Source organism: Camelus ferus, chromosome 15, assembly GCF_009834535.1.
Source record: "Camelus ferus isolate YT-003-E chromosome 15, BCGSAC_Cfer_1.0, whole genome shotgun sequence".
In the NCBI taxonomy this organism is placed as follows: domain Eukaryota; kingdom Metazoa; phylum Chordata; class Mammalia; order Artiodactyla; family Camelidae; genus Camelus; species Camelus ferus.
The window spans coordinates 45,385,921-45,405,213 of NC_045710.1; the positions used below are offsets into that span (position 1 = coordinate 45,385,921).

Sequence of the window (19,293 nt, forward strand, 5' to 3'; positions counted from 1 at the left end):
GAATATACTATAATTTTATTTATCTGTTGATGAACATTTGGTTTGTTTCCAGTAAATGATCACTATTGTAAATAAATATGTTATTATTGTACAAATATTTTGAGGGACACAGATTTTCTCTTGGGCAAGTACTGGGTAATATGGTAGGTTCATTTTTAACTTTTAATGTCGTCCCACCAGCAATACAGGAAAGGTCCAGTTGCTTCAACTCTTGAATATCATCTTTTTCAAAGCACACATTTATAGTTTTGGGGGCATTATATTTTGGGCCTGTGATATTTTCTTATACATTTACAAATGAGAAAAGGTTCTAAAAATAGACTATAAAAATAGACTAAAACTGATAGGGTCTTCTATCAGTTTTGCTGAGTGAGTCAGTCTTAAGCTTTTGTGGAAAGGAGCAACATTAGGCCATCTACTAAGTACGGTAGATGAATCTGACTATAACTCTGAACATTAGAAATAGACCCTGAATGTTTTTAGCTATCAACAGAAAGTGATTTTTCTTCTTTTAATAATTTAGTAATACTACCTGTTTTCTTTAAAATTATGAAATATAGTGAAATACTTCAGATTAAAGGTCAATTCAGTATACCCATATTTGAAGTTAAGTATACTTTTTAATTTAATTACATTTTGAAAGTCAGTCAAACAACTTTTATTTTAGTCCAGATTCTTTATCATGTTGTATCAAACACTGATTGAATCCAGGTGGTAAAATGCAAATATATGAGGCTGTAGGTTGATTTTTCTCAGAATGCAGTATTTTCTAGAAGGAATTATTTCTTGTTGGACTAATTTTTCCAGTTGTGATGCTCTTATTATTTCAAGTCCCTGCTGGATATTTTACAATCATTAGGTTTTCTCTTAAAACATTATAGATGTACTTCTTTTGAAAATTTTATGAGAACCCATAGTGTGTTAAGCTTATTACAGCATATACATACTATGTTCATGTCTATGTGAAATGTTCTGTAAATTGTACAGAACAGCTAAATAAAGATGTAAAATTCACTTCCAGAGACTATGAAAGAAGTGATTATGATACTATTGTAAAATTTAAACAGATTTTTTTAACCTTGAGAAGTTTGAGATCCATGGTATTTTAGAATTCTTAAAAAAACAACAAACAAACAAAAAATCTTGTCCCCAGCTATTGTAATTAGCTATCAGTTACACTAAATCTGAAGACTAGAACCATCGTTTTCTCCTGAAAGAGTCTTCTGTTTTTTGACATTTTTCCTTTAAAATATGCATTATTTGCTGCTATGTCCCATTGAAATCACTTGGGGGAAAACAGATTTCTGCAACCATTGGTCAGAAAATTTTCAATTTTTTACTTTCATGTTTCTTTTTTTATTTATGTTTTTGACAAGGGGGGTAATAAGGTTTATTTGTTTATTTTTAGAGGAGGCACTGGGGATTGAACCCAGGACCTCATGCATGCTAATCATGCACTCTACCACTTGAGCTATACCCTCCCCTCTACTTTTACATTTCTGAAAAGAGTTTGGGCTACACAGTAATCAGGTTTTTTTAGTTTGTTTTTTGTTTTGGGTTTTTTTTTGTTTGTTTTTTTGGTCATCTATATAGCTTAATATTTATCTTGACTGATTCTGAGTACATCTAACTTTTTTGTATTGGTGGATTGAAATTTATAACTGACACTCATATAACAGATTAGACAGTAATAATAAAGTACATTGCCTTATTTAATTTGAAGTTCAACTTTCTTTGGGTACATATATATTTCTGAAGTTAAATATATAAAGCATTCACTGCTGAATCATTTTTTAATGAGAAAATAATTACCATGAGTAATTAACACAATATACAGCTTCCCCACCTCTTTTCTTCAAGTCATGGCATTTATAACAAAGATTTTGTCAGGCTGCAGTTGATTTGTATATGCTTAAATAAATTATTTTTCAGTACAGTATGTGACAGTAGAAAGCAGGGAAGTTGTGATAGACCAGAAGAATTATGACAGAATAGTCTGCTGCCTTAAAACCAGTTTTCAAAGTAGAAATTTAAACCCGAAGAGAGGTGGAAGAATTCCAGAGGGAAATAGAGCCTGAAAGTCCTCACCAGCTTTTTGATGGCATTACCATCTTTACTTCCTTGCTCTGTGGTTATGCTACAGCCTTTAACAGTGTGTTATGGTATCAAGAAGGGGAGGGTATAGTTGCAGAGCTTTGCCTTCTGGACGTGATGTTGGCAACTGTAAGGTAACTTTAAATGTGACATCTTAAACATATGGGTAGTTGCAGTCTTAGAAACTGAAAATCATCAATTTAACAACTAAATGACAATTATAAATTTTCCATGAAATATTCTGATTTTGTAGGGATCAGAAGTAACAAGTAAATATTTACTCTGTATTTTGTTGTATATTAGGTACAAGTCTTTTAGGTAAGATATGATACAAAATAATTAGAAAATAAAGCATTTTATAGAGTCAGTACCCCAAATCGAGAAATGTTGCTTTTTCCCTAGGTCCTGCCAAAGGATCTGTGATGTGATAAAAGGTGAAAAAAAAAAGTATAAGTGGAACTGAATAATGTGGCCTAATCCTTTCTACCATTAACTGTACTAGGATACTGGCAAAATGATTAAATAGCCTGACTTTCCTAACTATACTAAGGAGCTAAATAGCTCTATGCCTAATTATTTCCTAGGGAAATCCTTTCTATTACTCTGAATAAAAACTGATCAGGGTTCTTGTAGTTTTAAGGTTTGCCAATATGATGTGCTTTTTCTAAATCAAGTTCTTAAGAACCTAAATTACTGTCTCCGTGGATTTGTACAGTTAGATGTTTATTACCACAGCTATTTTTAGTTAACTGTTTTAGAATTTTCATTCTTTTTCCAGCTTCAGATTCTTTAATTCTGTTTGAAGTAGAAACTGTAGTAAGCTCTTTGAAAATAGAAACACCCCCCCCACCCCCTTCATGTTTGCTGCTATGTACTTCCCTGGTTTCCTCTCCAGTAAAATTTACTAGTCCTGTGTTTTGCTTACAGTATAATAATTAGCAAACATTATAAAGCTGGCATTGCCAGCTCCACAGCTGGACTAACTGATATTGCTACAGTGCCCTAACTTAGCTCTGTTGTACAGTCCCTGTAAAAAGGCTGTCGAAAAGCCAGAGCTCTAACTTACACCTTTTCCACTGGAGAGATGCTAGAGTGGTAAGAAAATGGCAGTGTACTAGCAACTTTGGAACTGGCACCTTCCATCTCTTTTTAGTAAAAGGGGGGAAAAAAAAAGGATTTTAGTTTGTTAAGCAGAGTGTATTTTTGTTTATTCTGAAGTCTAATTATTACCATTCCCTGATTCAAGACTGAAGATTGAAGAAGGTCATTTAGAGGACCAGCATTAGGGTACCTGAGAAAATTATCTGATCTCACCGTCATCCAACTCTGCCCACATTCTCTGCTTTCCCCACTTTTGATCTCTGTGTCATATACATACGTGTTAAGACCTTAAGGATAGAAGACTATTTTCTTAACTACTGTGTGAGTCAGGGGTAGAGTTGGCTATGATGTCAGTTAGGTGAAGAATTCTGAACTTGGAAATCATAGAGTCCGTTCTCCTACTGATTACTAGTATGTGTTCGTACAAGCCATTTACTCTTTCATTGCTTAAGTTTCCTTATCTGCACCTGGATTAGCTCTCCTAAGGATATCTTCAGGTCTAAAGTTCTTTGATGGCTGTGTTTTCATTAAGAATTTTGCAAATACTCTATCTTTTCTGCTGTGGTTAATAAGAAAAGTTGAATTATTATACTTTTTCTTTTAATGTTTCTATTGTATGGGGAGGCTATGAAAATATAATTAGAGGGAGTTTGAAGAGACCAGAGAAATAGCCTGATCTACCATTGTAGTACATGAGAATTAGAGTTGTCATAAATATTCAGAATTAAGTATGTAGAGTTTTGATGAAAGATTATCTAAGGTGGGCAGAAATTTACTTTCCAAGATGGAGATTATTTACTTTGTGGAGTTTTTGTTCTAGGACTGTCACCAGGCTTGGAAATAGGCAGGGGAATAGAGGAATCTCTGGAGTTGTTTTTTTGTTTTGTTTTGTTTTGTTTTAATCAACAAAACTCAGTTCTTTACCTTTGGCTATGGTGTGCTAAGTGTCCTGTGGTGAGTGTCTACTTCTTTGCTTACCATAAGTTTTGTGATCTGGGGGCATTGGAGAGAGACTAGAGGGAGAGTTATTGATAATTTAGTTGGAGTGGGAGGACACTGCTAAACCTCTACCTTTTGCTGGTACTTTATTTTTTATTTTTTTATTGAAGTACAATTGACTTACAATAGTCTGCTGGTATTTTAACTAACAAGATGTGATAAGATTGCATGGAAGTAGTTTTCCATGATCTTGATCCCTTTTCAGTATCATTTCCTGAGTTCAAATCCAACTTCTGCTACTTACTTGCTGTGTGATCTTGGACAAGTCTGTACTTCAGTTTCCTCATCTGTTAAATCTCCTCCCTGACGTGGATCTGTGCTCATATACTTTAACTTCTTTCCCATTACTATGGAAGAATCGTCTGTGCTCCCAGCAAATGCCAGTCTGTCTCCTTGTGTACTATTAAGGACATTACTCTAGCAATTCTTTCTTTCCTGCATCATTGAATTTTCCCTCTTAACTGGACATTTCCCATCAGCATAAAAATATTTTTCTCTTATTAAAAAAATTCTCTTCTACACTATTTCTCTCTCTAGTGCCAACCTATTTCTCTCTTTCTCTTACAGCATAGCACCTCAGAGGAGTTGGATGTATTTGCTGTCTTCAGTTTCTTTGTTCCTATTCTTACCTGAACCCATTTTAATTTACTCAGGCATTTACTTTCATGACTCCACTGAAACTGCTCTTAAGGAGACAGTAATGGCTTCTGCTTTGTTAAATCCAGGGGTCATTTTTCAGGCCTCATCCTGTTCTGCCACCAAGATTTGACACATGATTGTTCCTTTCCCCTTGAAACATTTTTTTCAGTAGACTTTCAGAATACCACATGCCTCTGGTTTTCCTTCTATTTAACTTACCCTTCTTTCTTGATTCCTCCTCATTTCCTGGACCTGTTAATGTGCTCCAATGTTCAGTTCTTGGGTCTTTATTTTCTGTATCTGTATTCACTCCCTTGGGGTCCCATCCACTCTTCAGCTTTAAGTATCGCTTACATGCTGATGACTCCCTTTATAACTCAAGGCACATATGTCCAGCTGCCTATTTAAACATCTACACTTGAATATCTTAATAGGCACCTTAGATTTAATGTGTATAAAACTGAATTCCCAATCTTACTTCCCAAACCTGTTCCTTCTGCAGTTTTGCCTCATATCTGTTAGTAGCAATTCCTTTCTTGAAGTTGCTGAAGGGCAAAAGCTTTAGAATCAGCCTTTCTTTCTTTCATACAATTGGACAGCAAATCTTATTGATTCTATCTTGAAAACATGAAAAACTGTATGGAACCTGACCACTTTGTAGCACTTTTCTACCACCCCAAGCCAGGTCACCATAGTCTCTCCCCAGGATTACTGTAGTAGCTTTTTACTTGGTCTCCCTGTTTCCTCACTTACATCTGGAGCCTATTCTAAGTACGTTAGCTAGAGTGAGTCTGTTAAAAGATAACTTTGATCATCATTCCTCTGCTTACAGTCCTCCAACAGCTTCCCATCTCGCTCAAATTATTAGCTAGAATCTTTGGAATGGCCTGCCAGAGCCTTATATGTCTGGGCCCTCCATGATTTCTCTGGCCTGTTCTCCTGCTGCTCTTCTCTTTGATCTCTCTGCTCCAGCCACGTTGGCCTCGTTATCTAACTGCCTCAGCACCTTTCCAGTTGTTGTTCCATCTTCCTGGAAAGCTCTTATGTATTTACGTATCTGTTTCTTTCACCCCCTTAAGGTCTTCTCTTGTCACTCTCTCAATGTCACGTTCTCTGACTACCCTGTTGAAAATCATTACTTTCTCTTGCCCCTCCCATCCTTCTTCCTCACTTTCATTTTTCTCTATAGCCTTTGTCTCCACCTAATGTACTATCTGTTTTACTTAACTGTTTTGTTTATCTCTTCCTACTATTCTGTAAACTCTACTAAGGCAGGTTGCTTTTACTACTCCAGTTCCTAGACAGTGCTTGGCAGATAGTATCAATTGAGTGAGTAGGTGAATGAATGAATGAATGAATGGTAGCTACCTCATAGGGATCTTACGTAGATTAAATGAGTTTAATCGCTTTGGCAGCACATATGCTAATATTGGAACAATACAGATTAAATGAGTTAAACATAAGTAAATTCCAAACATGGATTGACATATAGAAAGTACTCCTTAAATACTAGCTTTTATTTTTACCTTCATGGCATGTTCATGGACAGTTCTTCAGCTCACAGGGTTGAAGACTTAGTTGAGCTATCTTCGCATACCATTTTCCATCAGCTTAGGCTGGAAATGCCACCTCAAAGGAAGAGCTAGAGTAGTGATCCCCCACATTTGGGGGGGTCCTTAGGGAACCTTGATAATCAAAATTCACAAAGAAAAAATCTTTAAATTTGTAAGTACTAGAACTATTAACCTAAAAAACTGCTTTCTTATTTACTTGCCCTAAATAAGCATTATAGTTTATGGGAAATGAACTTAAATGCAGACCATACAATTATTTTTCCTTTTTAAAGAATGAACTTTCCTTTAAGTTCCTAGATCCCAAAAATAATTTAAAAAATATTTCTCCTAATATGATTTTTATTCAAGAAGAAATAGCTTTTGAAAATATGAGACACCTCATTTTTGCATCTTCAGTGTGTGTGTGTAAATGTTTATTTACAGATTGTAATTTGTAGCTATCATGTGATATAACTGTCATGGCCCAAGTTTAATGCTTGGAAATTTTTATTTGACTAATCATTTTTGTTTTAGGAAGACGGATCTAATGTATAGTTAAACAGGGTCAATATACTTTTGTAAATTATTAATATTGCATTTCCTGTACTTTAGATTGAAGCCATTATTTTTATTCTGGTAGGCTCATAGCTGGCAGCCTGGAATAAAAAATCCATACCGTGGTGTTGTAGTGTGGCCTGTTCCTGAAAACATTGAAATCACTGTGACACTTTTCAAGGTAAGTTCTGGTTTATAAGGTATAGAATTTATTATATAATCAGGATTCTAAATGACAGAATATTTCAGTATTCATTGTTCTATATATTTGGGTCCAACCTGGTACCTTACTGTGTATTATTTTTAGAGATAACAGCAATTTATAACAACAGTTCAAGTGTATTAGGGTGTTTCATGGTCTATAAAGTCTGAATAATTTGGGAATCTTTTTGAACTTATTCCAATTGAGGTCAATTGGAATTCTTTTATGACTTCCTACCTTCTGTCCATAGGAAACGTTAAAGTGCATTTTCTGTGGAAAGCTGAGGTTTGTGAAAGTCTTAGTTCTGAGCGTCATCTTGTTACACTTGATTAATAACAGGATGTTTTAAAATTAGTATATGATAAATATTTTATTGATGTTAACATAAGTTTAAAATGAATATTTGATAAATGTTTTATTGAAGTTAGTATTTTATAAATACTATAGCTTAAAAGCAAAATTCTGGTAATAAATTCCAAGAGCAGATCCAAAAACATAGCTGTGCATATACCTGACTCTTTTATGTGTGTTTTTTTTCTTGGAAGTCTTCGTTATTTCTTGAAACATAAAATAGTCCTCACATGTGACAAGCACTAGAATATTTACTTTCCTAACCAACTCCTTACCTGCTCAAAAAAAAAAAAAAAAAAAAAAGAAAGATAGTGGGCACAAGTATGTCACAGTTTCAGCCTTCTTGAAAATGGTGAAATTAGAAAACAAATGCTTTATTTCTTCTTTGAATCATTCTAATTGTGTTGAAGTTACTTTTGCAGAAGGACAGAATGAAGAAGGGCATCTAGTTAAGCATAAATTAGTAACAAAGTTGGAAAATCCACTAAATTGTGAAAATCCACTAAATATTTTACAATATGAAATCTAGGTTGGGCAGAGTTATATGGCTTAGAGTGCGAAATCACTGTGTAAAAAAGTGCCTTTGATTTTGTAATCCAACATATTAATTCACTTGTTCTGGAACTACTGCAGAGATCAATAGAACAAAACAGTATGATGAATGTTAATGTACTAACCCATGAATGGGACACTACTTTCAAATGCTCTGTGTTTCATAAATACTCTGTTTTATGAAATATTCATAACACTTCATGAATATCTTATAGTTTTGATATATGGTTATTGACATTATAACACTATTCGATTATGCTTATTATATATACACTATATTTGATATGTTTGCTCAGGGAGAAGTAAAGGATGAGATTGTAGCTGCTCTTCTTCTTTTTTTTTTTTTTTAATTTCCAGGAAAGATCAGAACCAGCCTATTGCCAATAAGACCTTTAGAGTACTATTTCATTTAATTCTCACAGCAACCCTCAGGGTCTATAATTATTCCCATTATACTGATAATGAAACTGAGATTAAAGAAGGTAACTTGCCCAGTCACTCTATGATTTAGCCCTGAGTTTTTTTGTTGTTGTTGTTTTTTGGGTTTTTTTGGAGGACAGGTAATTAGGTTTATTTGTATATGTTTAAATTACTTTTTTTTTTTTTTTTTTTTAGTGGAGGTACTGAGGATTGAACCCAGGACCTTGTGCATGCTAAGCATGCACTCTACCACTGAGCTATGCCCTCCCCACTAGCCCCGGGTTTTTTTGGGGGGGTTTGTGTTTGTTTTTTACATTGTACTGCCTATTCCATAATAAAACCCACAAGAATATAGATTACAACAGCAAAATCTCTGACATGCTTGAGGTAGACTTTTAAGTAATCTCTTGTGTGTTTTGATTTAGTCTGTTTATATTGGTAAAGCAAATGAATGGACATAGTTACACGACTTAAAAAAATGGTGATAGAGAACAAGGGGTTAGAATAGAGCTGATAAATGGCTGACAGCCATGTGTTTGGGGAAAGGATACGCACTAACTGAGTGATTCTGAGTTGAAAGTGGCTGTTGAAATGTGTAATTTGGAGGATTAGAAGGTAAGTGTAGTTTTCAAGTACTGATGAGAATGTTCAGCATATCTTTATCACTGAACTTTTATGTCTTTAAGTGCTAGTCTGTAGGGAAAAAACCCGAATGCCCCTTCCTCCCTAGTTTGCCAAATTACATATTTTTCTTCAGTTGTGCTATGGAGGCGACCTTGTGACCATTTAAAGTGTTTAAAGAATATTTTCAGCCAACACCTTTGACTCCCCAATCTTCCCAGAATTCTAATAAAAAAACAGAAAAGTTAGAACAATTTTTCATTCTTTTATGGCAATTTTTGGATCTTGTTTTTGAACAGCATTTAAAATACTCAAGTGGAAAACTTTTTCATATTTCTCCCTTGCTTTTACTTATACTAAAGTTTCACAATACACACCTTAAAATTTGCAAATAGGAAAGGACTGTTCTGAACCCTTTTTGTCCTTAGTATTCACAAAGGTGTGCTCATAGACAAAGTGCTTTTTAAAAAAGTTATCAGTATGTTTCATTTTTCTATAATATAACCTGAAATTAATTTCTTCAGCCTTCATGCTTGATTTTGAAATTTGAATTAGATTGAAAATAGCTATTTCTAGTAAATGGGGGGAAAAAAAGCCTTTTTGGGTTTTGAGAAGGCAAATGGCTCTTTAAGCCATTTTTAGTTTTTCTCTTTATTGCAGTGGTAAGGAAAGAGACACTAGAGGATAGAGAGTAGGATATAAAGAAGGCTTAATTGATTCAAGCTAGAAGCAATTTTCATCACAAATGTTTTGGTTTAGTCAATAATATAATTAGTTGTATAGAAATACCTTGTTTTTACTTCTTTTTTTAAAAAAATAGACTTTATTCTTTTAGAGCAGTGTCGGGTTCACAACAGAATTGAGCAAAAATACAGAGTTCGCACATAGTTCTCCCCACCCACAGATGTATACTCCTCTACCCTCAACATCCCTCATCAATGTGGCATATTTGGTATAGTCGATGATAGATATACCATTTTAAAGTGACTTGAAAATGAACGTTATTGTTGTTCCTTTACATCTTTTTAGTGATTTTGCCTTATCAGATGTGTCTCTTGGTCTCATTAAAATTTTTCTTTTAGGGATAATGCATCATCTATGTTTCTAAAAAAAGTTTCATCAACTTTGAGAATTAATGTATGTCATATGTAAGGCACTGTTCAATATTTGTAAATTTTTAAGATATATTCATTAATTCATTTGTCAAATATTCTTGAGAGCCTACTGTGTGTCAGGTACTTTTCTAGGGCATAGGGACACAGTGGTAAAACTGAACCAACAGCATGCTTAAAACCCAGACAGACCTGGAACTGCAATGTAAGTTTAACACTTATTTGTGGAAAGTTACATCTTTTAGGTCTCAGTTTTCTGTTCTGTTAAATGGGAATAAAAATAGTACATATTTCATAAGTTGCTGTGATGATGAAAACCCTTAGCACAATAACTGGGGCATAGTGTGTGCTTTGCAAATATTTATTATTATTGTTATTATTAATTGCCAGCTGTGCTAAAGCTATGCTGCATTCTTCAACAACGTGGTGCAGGTGTCGGTAGGCAGGAAGGGTGGTAAGATGTCTCCTTCCTCAGCATTGTGTCACACTAAAGGAGCACTGTTCATGCCCTAAATCCCTCATGAAAAATAAGCCAACAAATAAAGAACTAAAGAGTTCAGAATTTATCCCATAGGTTAAAGAAATCTGAAGTTGGTATTAACATGGTCAGAACTGGGGTTTGGAAGAATTAATCTGTGTACAAGATTGACTGGAGGGCAGAGAGACTGAGAGAATGCAGCAATCACTTTTATCTTGAAATAGCCTGGACACAAAGTAACAAGGACCCAAACTCAGCCGTGGCAGTAGAAACTGAAAATTAATAACAGACTAAAGTGGAATCAGTTGTGAATAAGATGCTGCCCCAGGAGAAGTGTGTGGGACCTGAGACCCAGTAGGGAAGTAGCACCTGTGTGTGCTCACTCTCACTCTCAGAACCTCCGTCCCTCCCTCACCTCTAAAACATGGAGTTGAACTTGAATAAGTCAGATGCACTATGATGTGACCCCACTACTCTCTTTTATATGTCTTATAATGTGTTGCCTTTTGCCTTTACTTATTCTAATATCTGTGGAAATCCTATATAATCCCACCTAGCCCAAATGCTTCCTTGCTCGTAAAGCTTTTCCTGTAAGAAATGGTGTTGTCTTCTTTAAAAAAAAAAGTTCTTGTTTTTGGCAGGGGGAGGTAATTAGGTTTGTTTGTTTGTTTGTTTCAGCGGAGGTACTGTGGATTGAACCCTGGACCTCATGCACACTAAGCATGCACTCTACCACTGATCTATACCCTCCCCCAGTGCTGTCTTGTAATCTCTAGTAAAACTACGTATTTCATTCATCATATAACTACTGAGATTAGTTGTCTTCATCTTTGAAGGCAACAACTATATTTGAATCCATATTACGCCTCTGTAATTCCTTATATAAGTAGCCAGTGAATATTTGTCAAATAAATACTTGCAAAAGTGTTCTTCACTTTGGAAGAAGTTGTATTTGGTTGTAGGATCCATTACCCTTAGTCAGGTTTCTGGTGGTGGAGGGCAGATGAGGGTATTAACATCCAATTTGCCACTTTGTGTAGATTATGAAGTCCTTTGCAGTGCTTTGAAATTCCAGATGTTTATATAACTTCTGCACCAAGAAAACTGTGCCTCAAGTGGTACTTTGAGTTTAAAATACTTACAGGTATAAAAATGAAGGCAGGGCTTTATATGAGCATTTAATATCTTAATAAAGTGCTTCTTAGTAGTTCACTGCACTAAGTTATCAATCTCTGTGTTTTTGTCTTGTCATAGATGCAATGGTGGAAGATAATAATATGCATCAACATAAGTGAAATAGAGAATTTCTTAATATAAAATACTGATTTAAATTTAGACAAATTATGGAAATTTCTTAAGAGTAGGCCATTCTGCCTCTCCCATTTTTAAGAGTTGATAAAAGCTAAAAGAAAGGCTTTGTATATTCTTAATTGGATTGATTGTATTAAGAACCGTATTTCAACTTTATATTTTGCTTTTGTTACAGGATCCTCATGCAGAGGAATTTGAAGATAAAGAGTGGACATTTGTCATAGAAAATGTAAGCTAATTATAAATTCCATCACCTTTCATATTTTTGATTGTATACCTTACTAAGGCACATTAGCTTTTTGGTAGTAGTAGAAGTATAAATTATAAATATTAAATGTTAATTTGTAGCTTTTAGTATCTTTTAAAGGATATGGTAGCCAATAGCAGAATTATTAGTAAATATTTTTGTTAAAAGTGCAGAAACAAAAATTATCTTCAGTATTGAACTATGTATATACTCTAATGTGTTCTGTTTGGGGCTTGAGGGAAAGATAGTGTTTTGTCTTTTTATCTGTTCAGCATCTGACATGGTGCTTCTCACATAACAAAATGCTCATTTAAACATTTGTTGAAGGCGATTATGAATGACCTCAGAAATCTCTAAAAATGAAGTATATGGTTTAACTGTTGGGTTGAGGGATTCTAGAGTGGTACTTTAATAATCATCTTCAATTAATTTACGTATTGTGGAGTCCCATGTGACTTGCAGGCATATAGTAGATGTTTAATAAATGTTTATTGAATGGAGATTAGGGAAGTCAGGCAGTGAAAATACAGTGAGAAAGAGTGTGTGTTCTGGAGTCTGATAGACCTGATTTTAAGTTCTAGCTCTTCCATTTATTAAGCTCTGTGATGGTGATAAGATTGTTAACTTCTCAGTAATAAATTTATAGGGTTGTTGTGCAGATTAAATAATTTCAGTGAATATTAGCTTTTATGATTGTCATCAGTATCATTGTCATGATCATCATTAAATTTCTAAAATATATTTGTAGCAGATTTATAATGTGCTTTGCAGCATATTCTTCCTTTCTGTGCCTGACTGTTTTAAAATAGTGGGAAAAGCATTTGGGCACTTTATCTATCAGTAGCTGGGCCATTTTTAGACCTGAAGATCTGGGAAGCTTGGGAGAGGGATCAGGTCCAAACTCAGTACATGTTCTGATGGCTGGATATCAAGCTGGTGTCATTGTGTTAAAGTTTCACATTCGTTAGCAATTCTAGCTTTTCTGTAGTGATAGATTTGAACACTATACTTGGAGTAGCCATTGAGGTTTTAAAAACAAATAGACAAACTTAGAATTCTTGAAATTGGTTACTGCCTCAAATTCTAGCTTTCATTCTCACGTCAAGAGCTTCTCCCCAATGAGATGGTTTTATGGTTTTCAGTACTAATGGCTCTGTTATACATCCGAAGTTTCTTTGTTAACTTGATGTATTAAAGAATTAGCCAGTTAATTTTAGGTTGTGATTAATGGTAAAAGTATATAAACACTAACTTTATGTTTGTGTAGAAAGATGTTCTTATTACATAGTTAATCTTAGGATAGAGGCACATCAGTTCTAAATTTCTGAGGAATAGGTTATAAGCTGTTACTGAAAGGTACAAGTAAAAAAATAAATAAATAAAGCTGTATGATGTAGATTAGGTTTGAATGCAAAAGACATTCAAATCTATAAGATTTTAAGAGACATCTTTTTCTTACATTCTGTGTTACATATTTTATAAAGATATTTTAAAGGTCAATAGAGGAATATTAAATTTAAAATTAAACAATTGAGATTTAAATGGATCATGAGATTAAGAGATATATTTTGGATTACCCTTTCAATATTAGGATATGTGTTCTCAAGTGAAAGAGTATATTTATATCCTTTTTATGAAAAATATATTTAAGCTCAGAAACTTATTTTGCTTATTTGCCTGTTAACTCAAATGGTTGAATTTGCTAGAAATCTGACTGTTAGGTAAGGGAGTGGCCTTAGTAGGAAAATGGAAAATATATTAGCATTTCTTTCTCCAAGTGTTTATTATTAAATTAGGTTCACAAAAATCCAATACAAATTATATAGATGGCTTTTAACTATTATTCATATTGTTTATAAAACTTTATAAAACCAATATTTTAATTAAACTGTTACCAGAGATTAAATATCACTATGTCATTAGATGATTTTAAAGTCCTTACTCTGAGTTATGATGTGGAGAGAAAACTGCATTTGTGGAGATTTTCAGGCATTTTTATGCTTTTTTTTTTTAAACTTTATTGTTATTTTTTTAAATTGAGTTAAGTTATGCTTTTTAACAGCTGAGAGATTTTCTACCTCCTTGTCTCTCTAACTTATACTCTTATTTGAAAAAAATGCATTATCTTTTTGTAGATCAAATTATTGATTTTCAATTTCATAGAGAATGAAATATTTAAAACAATTGTCTAGTATATCATTTTGGAATCAATTAATAATGCCCTAATTTATGTCTTTCTTAATAAAAATCAATATCTGCATATATATTTTCTGTATACTTTTATTTCTGGAATGGATTATGAATGAGTATTATTGCAAGTTGCCTACTCTGAACTTTTTAGCACAACAGTTCTCTTCCACTGCTCCTTGTTTCTATAATAGTTATGTCCTATGCCAGATTAGGAAAAATAAAAAAGAAGACTGAATTATGTTATAAACTCACTGTTCACATAAACGAAGGTATTAGCCTTTGTAGTAGAAACCCAATTTTTTAGTCATGGATATTAAAAACAAAACAAAACAAAATAAAACACCATCTTTAAAGAGATGGTCAAAACTTAGGGGAATCTAGGTATTAAAGAGATAATTTGAAGAAAAATAAAACGAACCAGAATGTGAGGGGGAGTGGGCAATTCCTCAGCTATTAATCATAATGGCAGCACTAATAATGATGCTTGCTAGGAGCTCAGTGTAAGAAAATAAATAGTTTACTAGATGAACTTTTTTATGATTTTATTATTACTGACTTTTGCCTTTTTTATAGTTTTTATAGAAGCATTAATGGAAATTGACCTATTTTACTAATATAATGTTTATTTTTAAAGAGAGTTTAACAAAAAAATGTAAATATTAAATTCATCTGCCTCCATCATTTACTTACATTCTACAAAGTTACCCGACTTCAGAAGCATGGTATGAAATTATCATACTCTTAATGCATGGAAAGGAGCATGAATGCACATGTTGTGACTAAAGGATTTAAAATACATTAACTTAAAAGAGAATACACTAATTTGTATGCTTTAAATTAGGATAACATAAATTGTGAACTATCTAATGTGAAAGGATAAGTTTATATAATTAAACCTAAAACAAAACAAAAAAAGTGCTGTATTCTCACCTGGAAGATAGATGAGAGTTGGGCATGTCTTCCTCTTTAGTTTTCAGGAGGATGTCTTGCTTCCAGGACCAACTTCTGTATTATGAGAGGAAAAATAATTTTGAGAATAGTTTTTCTCTTTACCTATCCAGGTGTGTTAACTCTTTTTATGTTCTGGAAAAGCTAGGTCAGTTTTCTGAGACGCTAACAGGACTCCTGCTTGGATAAGTAAATTTAATAGGGGAAAAGTTCTGTATCATTTATCTCTGTATCCACCACTGTTTTTTTCTTTACATAGTGCCTTTTGTGTAGTAGGTGCTCAGTATATGTTTGATGAAAGAGTGAGTGAGTGAATGATTATAGTTAAACCCAATATCCTGTAAGGATTATTCTTTTTAAGAGAGGAATTACATTAGCGTTCATCAGCTATATGGAGGAAAAATTCAAAAAGTAGGCTAGTGGCAGATACTATGTGAAGGATCCATATGCCATTACAGTAGAAGCTCTTCTGATCATCTCTACTTAATTTACAAGGATTGCCTCATACTTTCTATTCTGTCTGTAAAGTGTCTGCTTTTAGGCCCACATATGTCAACATGGTTAGTAGGCTGTCCACTGACAGACACACTTCTACATATTTCTCTCACAAGTGAGTTGTAAGTTGAGTTTGACCCCTTACAAGACCTCTTGTAATGCTGTTGACTTGTTATTGTAGTTATATAATTTAATTAGATATTTCATAAGACAGTGAAATATCAGTTTGACGAATTATTTCATTATTTCATAAAAACTTAAATGCTTTAGAAGGAGTTGATAAAAGTGAATTGTAAAAAAAAAACTGCTGTCAAATCTGGTGTGAAAATACAACTGTAAAAAATTGGGAAAGATTTATGAAAATCTGGAAGGATTTTGCATTCAAATTGCTTGTCTTTTGTCCTTATGTATTCATTTCATTTAAAACAGATTGAAATGCACTAAATGATATATTATGACTGTTGATTATATGAGAAAATCAATAATAAAGTTATACTCAATGAAAAGGCCATAAAAACTGGTGAATGAAACACATTAGTATTATTGAACAAAATTAAAATGTTTGTGTATCAATATTCATAATCCTTTCCTTTAATTGACCAGTTCTATGTGCCATTCAGATCATTTAAGAGGGATTCTACTATAAATATATATTAAACAAGCCATTCTCATGAGATCTGTCCATATACTCATCTATAGGATCAAAGAACTGTTCTTAGAAATTTTTTTTAAACCAAAAGTCAGTGTAAGTGGACATTATATTTTTCAGGTAGTAGTAGTTTGCTTTACTTGATTTTATCTCATAATGTATTTTTAACCTTTCAAATAAGTGAACTAGTATTCATTCATTCATTCATTCATTCAGTAGCAATTAATTCACTGAGCATGTATTTTGTGCTGGGCACTGTTAGAGGTACTAGAAATAGAGTGATGTAGAAAACACATTAAAAAATATCTTCCTTGTGGAGTGTGTGTGACAGATAATAAAAATCAGTGTGTATGAAATATATACTGTGTTAGATAATATAAATATATATGTATGTTAAATACATGGTAAATATATAGTATGTTAGGTAAGTGCCAAAGAGAAAAATCTGGGAAGGGGAATAGGGATCCCACTATCTTTATGGTTATATGAAGATAATAAGCCTTATTATTTCTTGTAAGGTCTCTAAAAGAGAATTAAGGTACACTTGTCAAATTAATTTAAAAGATATTTTAATAAGAGTTTATTATGTGAATATTGTAAGGTGTGAAAAAGTTTAAAAATAACCTTTGGACTCTATGTAAACCTTTTCCTAGGCTACAGCTCCCCTCAGTGGTGGATGACAAAATTGACTTTTCTCTAGAGAACAGTTTTATTCCTGTAGCAATAACATGTTACAAAGTTGTGGGCTGCCTTACATTTTAAATGTTTCCACATTTCCATACAGAAGAGCTAGTGAATTTCAAAGACCTAACCTCTGTCTTTTTCTTTCTTAAACTCTGGGTTTTTTTTTTTTTTTTTTTTGAAAGTCTCTTGATAAATTGTTCTGACTGAGAAGGTATGCTCTTTGAATGGAATTTTGATACTTTTATTTGTTTTTTACACTTTGTGTTATAGCCCCACAATTGATAAAGTTTAAAGTTTTTGTTTAATATAAAATATACCAATAAAACAGAGAAGTGTCCAAAGTATATCACCCTAACAAATTTATTGGACACTTAACTATATACTAGATACTGTGTAGAATGATATATACCCATTATCTCATTTACTCATTGCAATAATTTTGTGAGTCAGATATTAATAACCTTATGTTACAGATAAAGAAAGTGAGGCTGTGAGAGGTTAAGTAACTTGCTCAATGGTATATAGCTAAGAAGTCAGGATTTTATCTGGTCTTGTCTTTTTCCATGGCCTTTGCCCTTAATTCTTATGCAATAACTACCTCCCTTAGTGACAAAGATGAAAAGAAATAATTTGAAGTTGTAGAATCATAGAGAAGTTTTAGATCTGTCTTCTTTGATGATCTCTGTGATGTATATACGTAATGGATTAGTAAAGATAGCCTTTAATTATTGTACATATTCAGTCTAAAAGTTATTGGGATGAATTACTTGACTGCTGATAGACAGTACAAAGTGGAATTCTGGAATTGATCCATCACCAGAATTCTTTTTTTTTTTTTTTTTTTGAGTAAAAGATGATTTATTCAATCTGAAGAGAAACCAGAGTCTAGTCACCAGAATTCTGAATTTTTTTTCTCAAAGGAGCCTTCCCGCCTCTGTGTAAATTGAGATAGTGCTGCCTTCATTTTATTGATTCTTTTGTTTCTTATCACAGAGATTTCTCAGTTCTTTCTGAGTTTTCTTCTTTGGACCAAAAAACTACTTACATATAAGTCAAAACTTTAGAGGTAGTTCTACCACTGCTGGGTTTCTGACTGTGGACAAGTTATTTAATCTCTTACAGCCTCAGTGTACTCACATATAAAATGGCGTTAATATCTACTTCATAGTTTACTGAAGATAGAAATAATGTATGTGAAGCATCTAGCAGTAAGGGGTAGCTACTTTCATAATGTTCTTTCCAGAGGGCATAGAAAAATATAAAGGAAAGGAAGCTGGAGTTCCGAATTTATTGTTGCAGTATTTCTTTTTCTACTTCTTTATACCACTTACACCTCTCAGTAATATCTAGACTTCACCATCATTTCAAAGGAATGACAAGGCAGCTTGTAAACAGCTCACTTGGGTTAAATTCTTTTTCAAGTTTTCAGCTTTTGACTTTGGACATCTTCCTCTCATAAATTTAAAACAAGATTAAGAACCAGTTGGTTTCGGAAATAAGCAAGTGCTGGTAATTTATTAATATCTACCTCTGGGCCTGACAGTCGGTGTTTGTGTTTATCTATTATATGAATATGAACATATGAATATACCTTAAAAGCAAATATAAATGAGTTTAAAATTATCTGTTATTTTGTAATATTGTATTATTTACAATCCATTTCCCTATTATTGGCGCAGATCATCAAGAATGGATACTACAAAGAATATGTTTTTCTTTCCTGGTGCTTTAAGTCATCCAGCTAAAATCAGACCCAGTAAAATGTATTTGTAAATTATATTCATAAGTCTTAGTTTTAAAAATCTAAAAATTTTCATTCTTTGGATTATTTTGATTTTTGAATGAATAAAAATGCATATTGATGAAAAGCACCAGTGTGGGTTGAATTTATTTATTTATTCATCATTCTGCATTTAATGTGTTATTTTCTATATGCCCAGTCATTTTGTTAATATTGAAAATACAGTTTATTAAGACATGCAGAATTTCATTGATTTTAAGATGAATATTTTTCTCCCACATTTTAACTCCTCTGAAATTGTGATCACCTTACATTTTTGGTGTCCCACAATTATAACTAGTAGTTTTTTTC

The 19,293-nt window shown here is 33.0% G+C and overlaps 1 protein-coding gene across 7 annotated transcripts in view; it reads left to right on the top strand.

Annotated features, from left to right (window-relative positions):
- The window catches only part of LOC116669001 (EH domain-binding protein 1-like), a 197,534-nt gene that overhangs the window by 159,755 nt on the left and 18,486 nt on the right, over nt 1-19,293 (top strand). For 5 of the 7 annotated variants that reach the window (XM_032497652.1, XM_032497651.1, XM_032497650.1 and 2 more), the window contains 3 exons: nt 7,027-7,122; nt 12,164-12,217; nt 18,881-18,986. In XM_032497652.1, coding sequence (XP_032353543.1) covers nt 7,027-7,122; nt 12,164-12,217; nt 18,881-18,946 — 216 coding nt within the window. In that variant the 3' untranslated portion in view covers nt 18,947-18,986. Of the gene's footprint in view, nt 1-7,026; nt 7,123-12,163; nt 12,227-18,880; nt 18,987-19,293 lie in introns of those variants that run through there. The other 2 variants (XM_032497655.1, XM_032497656.1) reach the window with 2 other exon arrangements.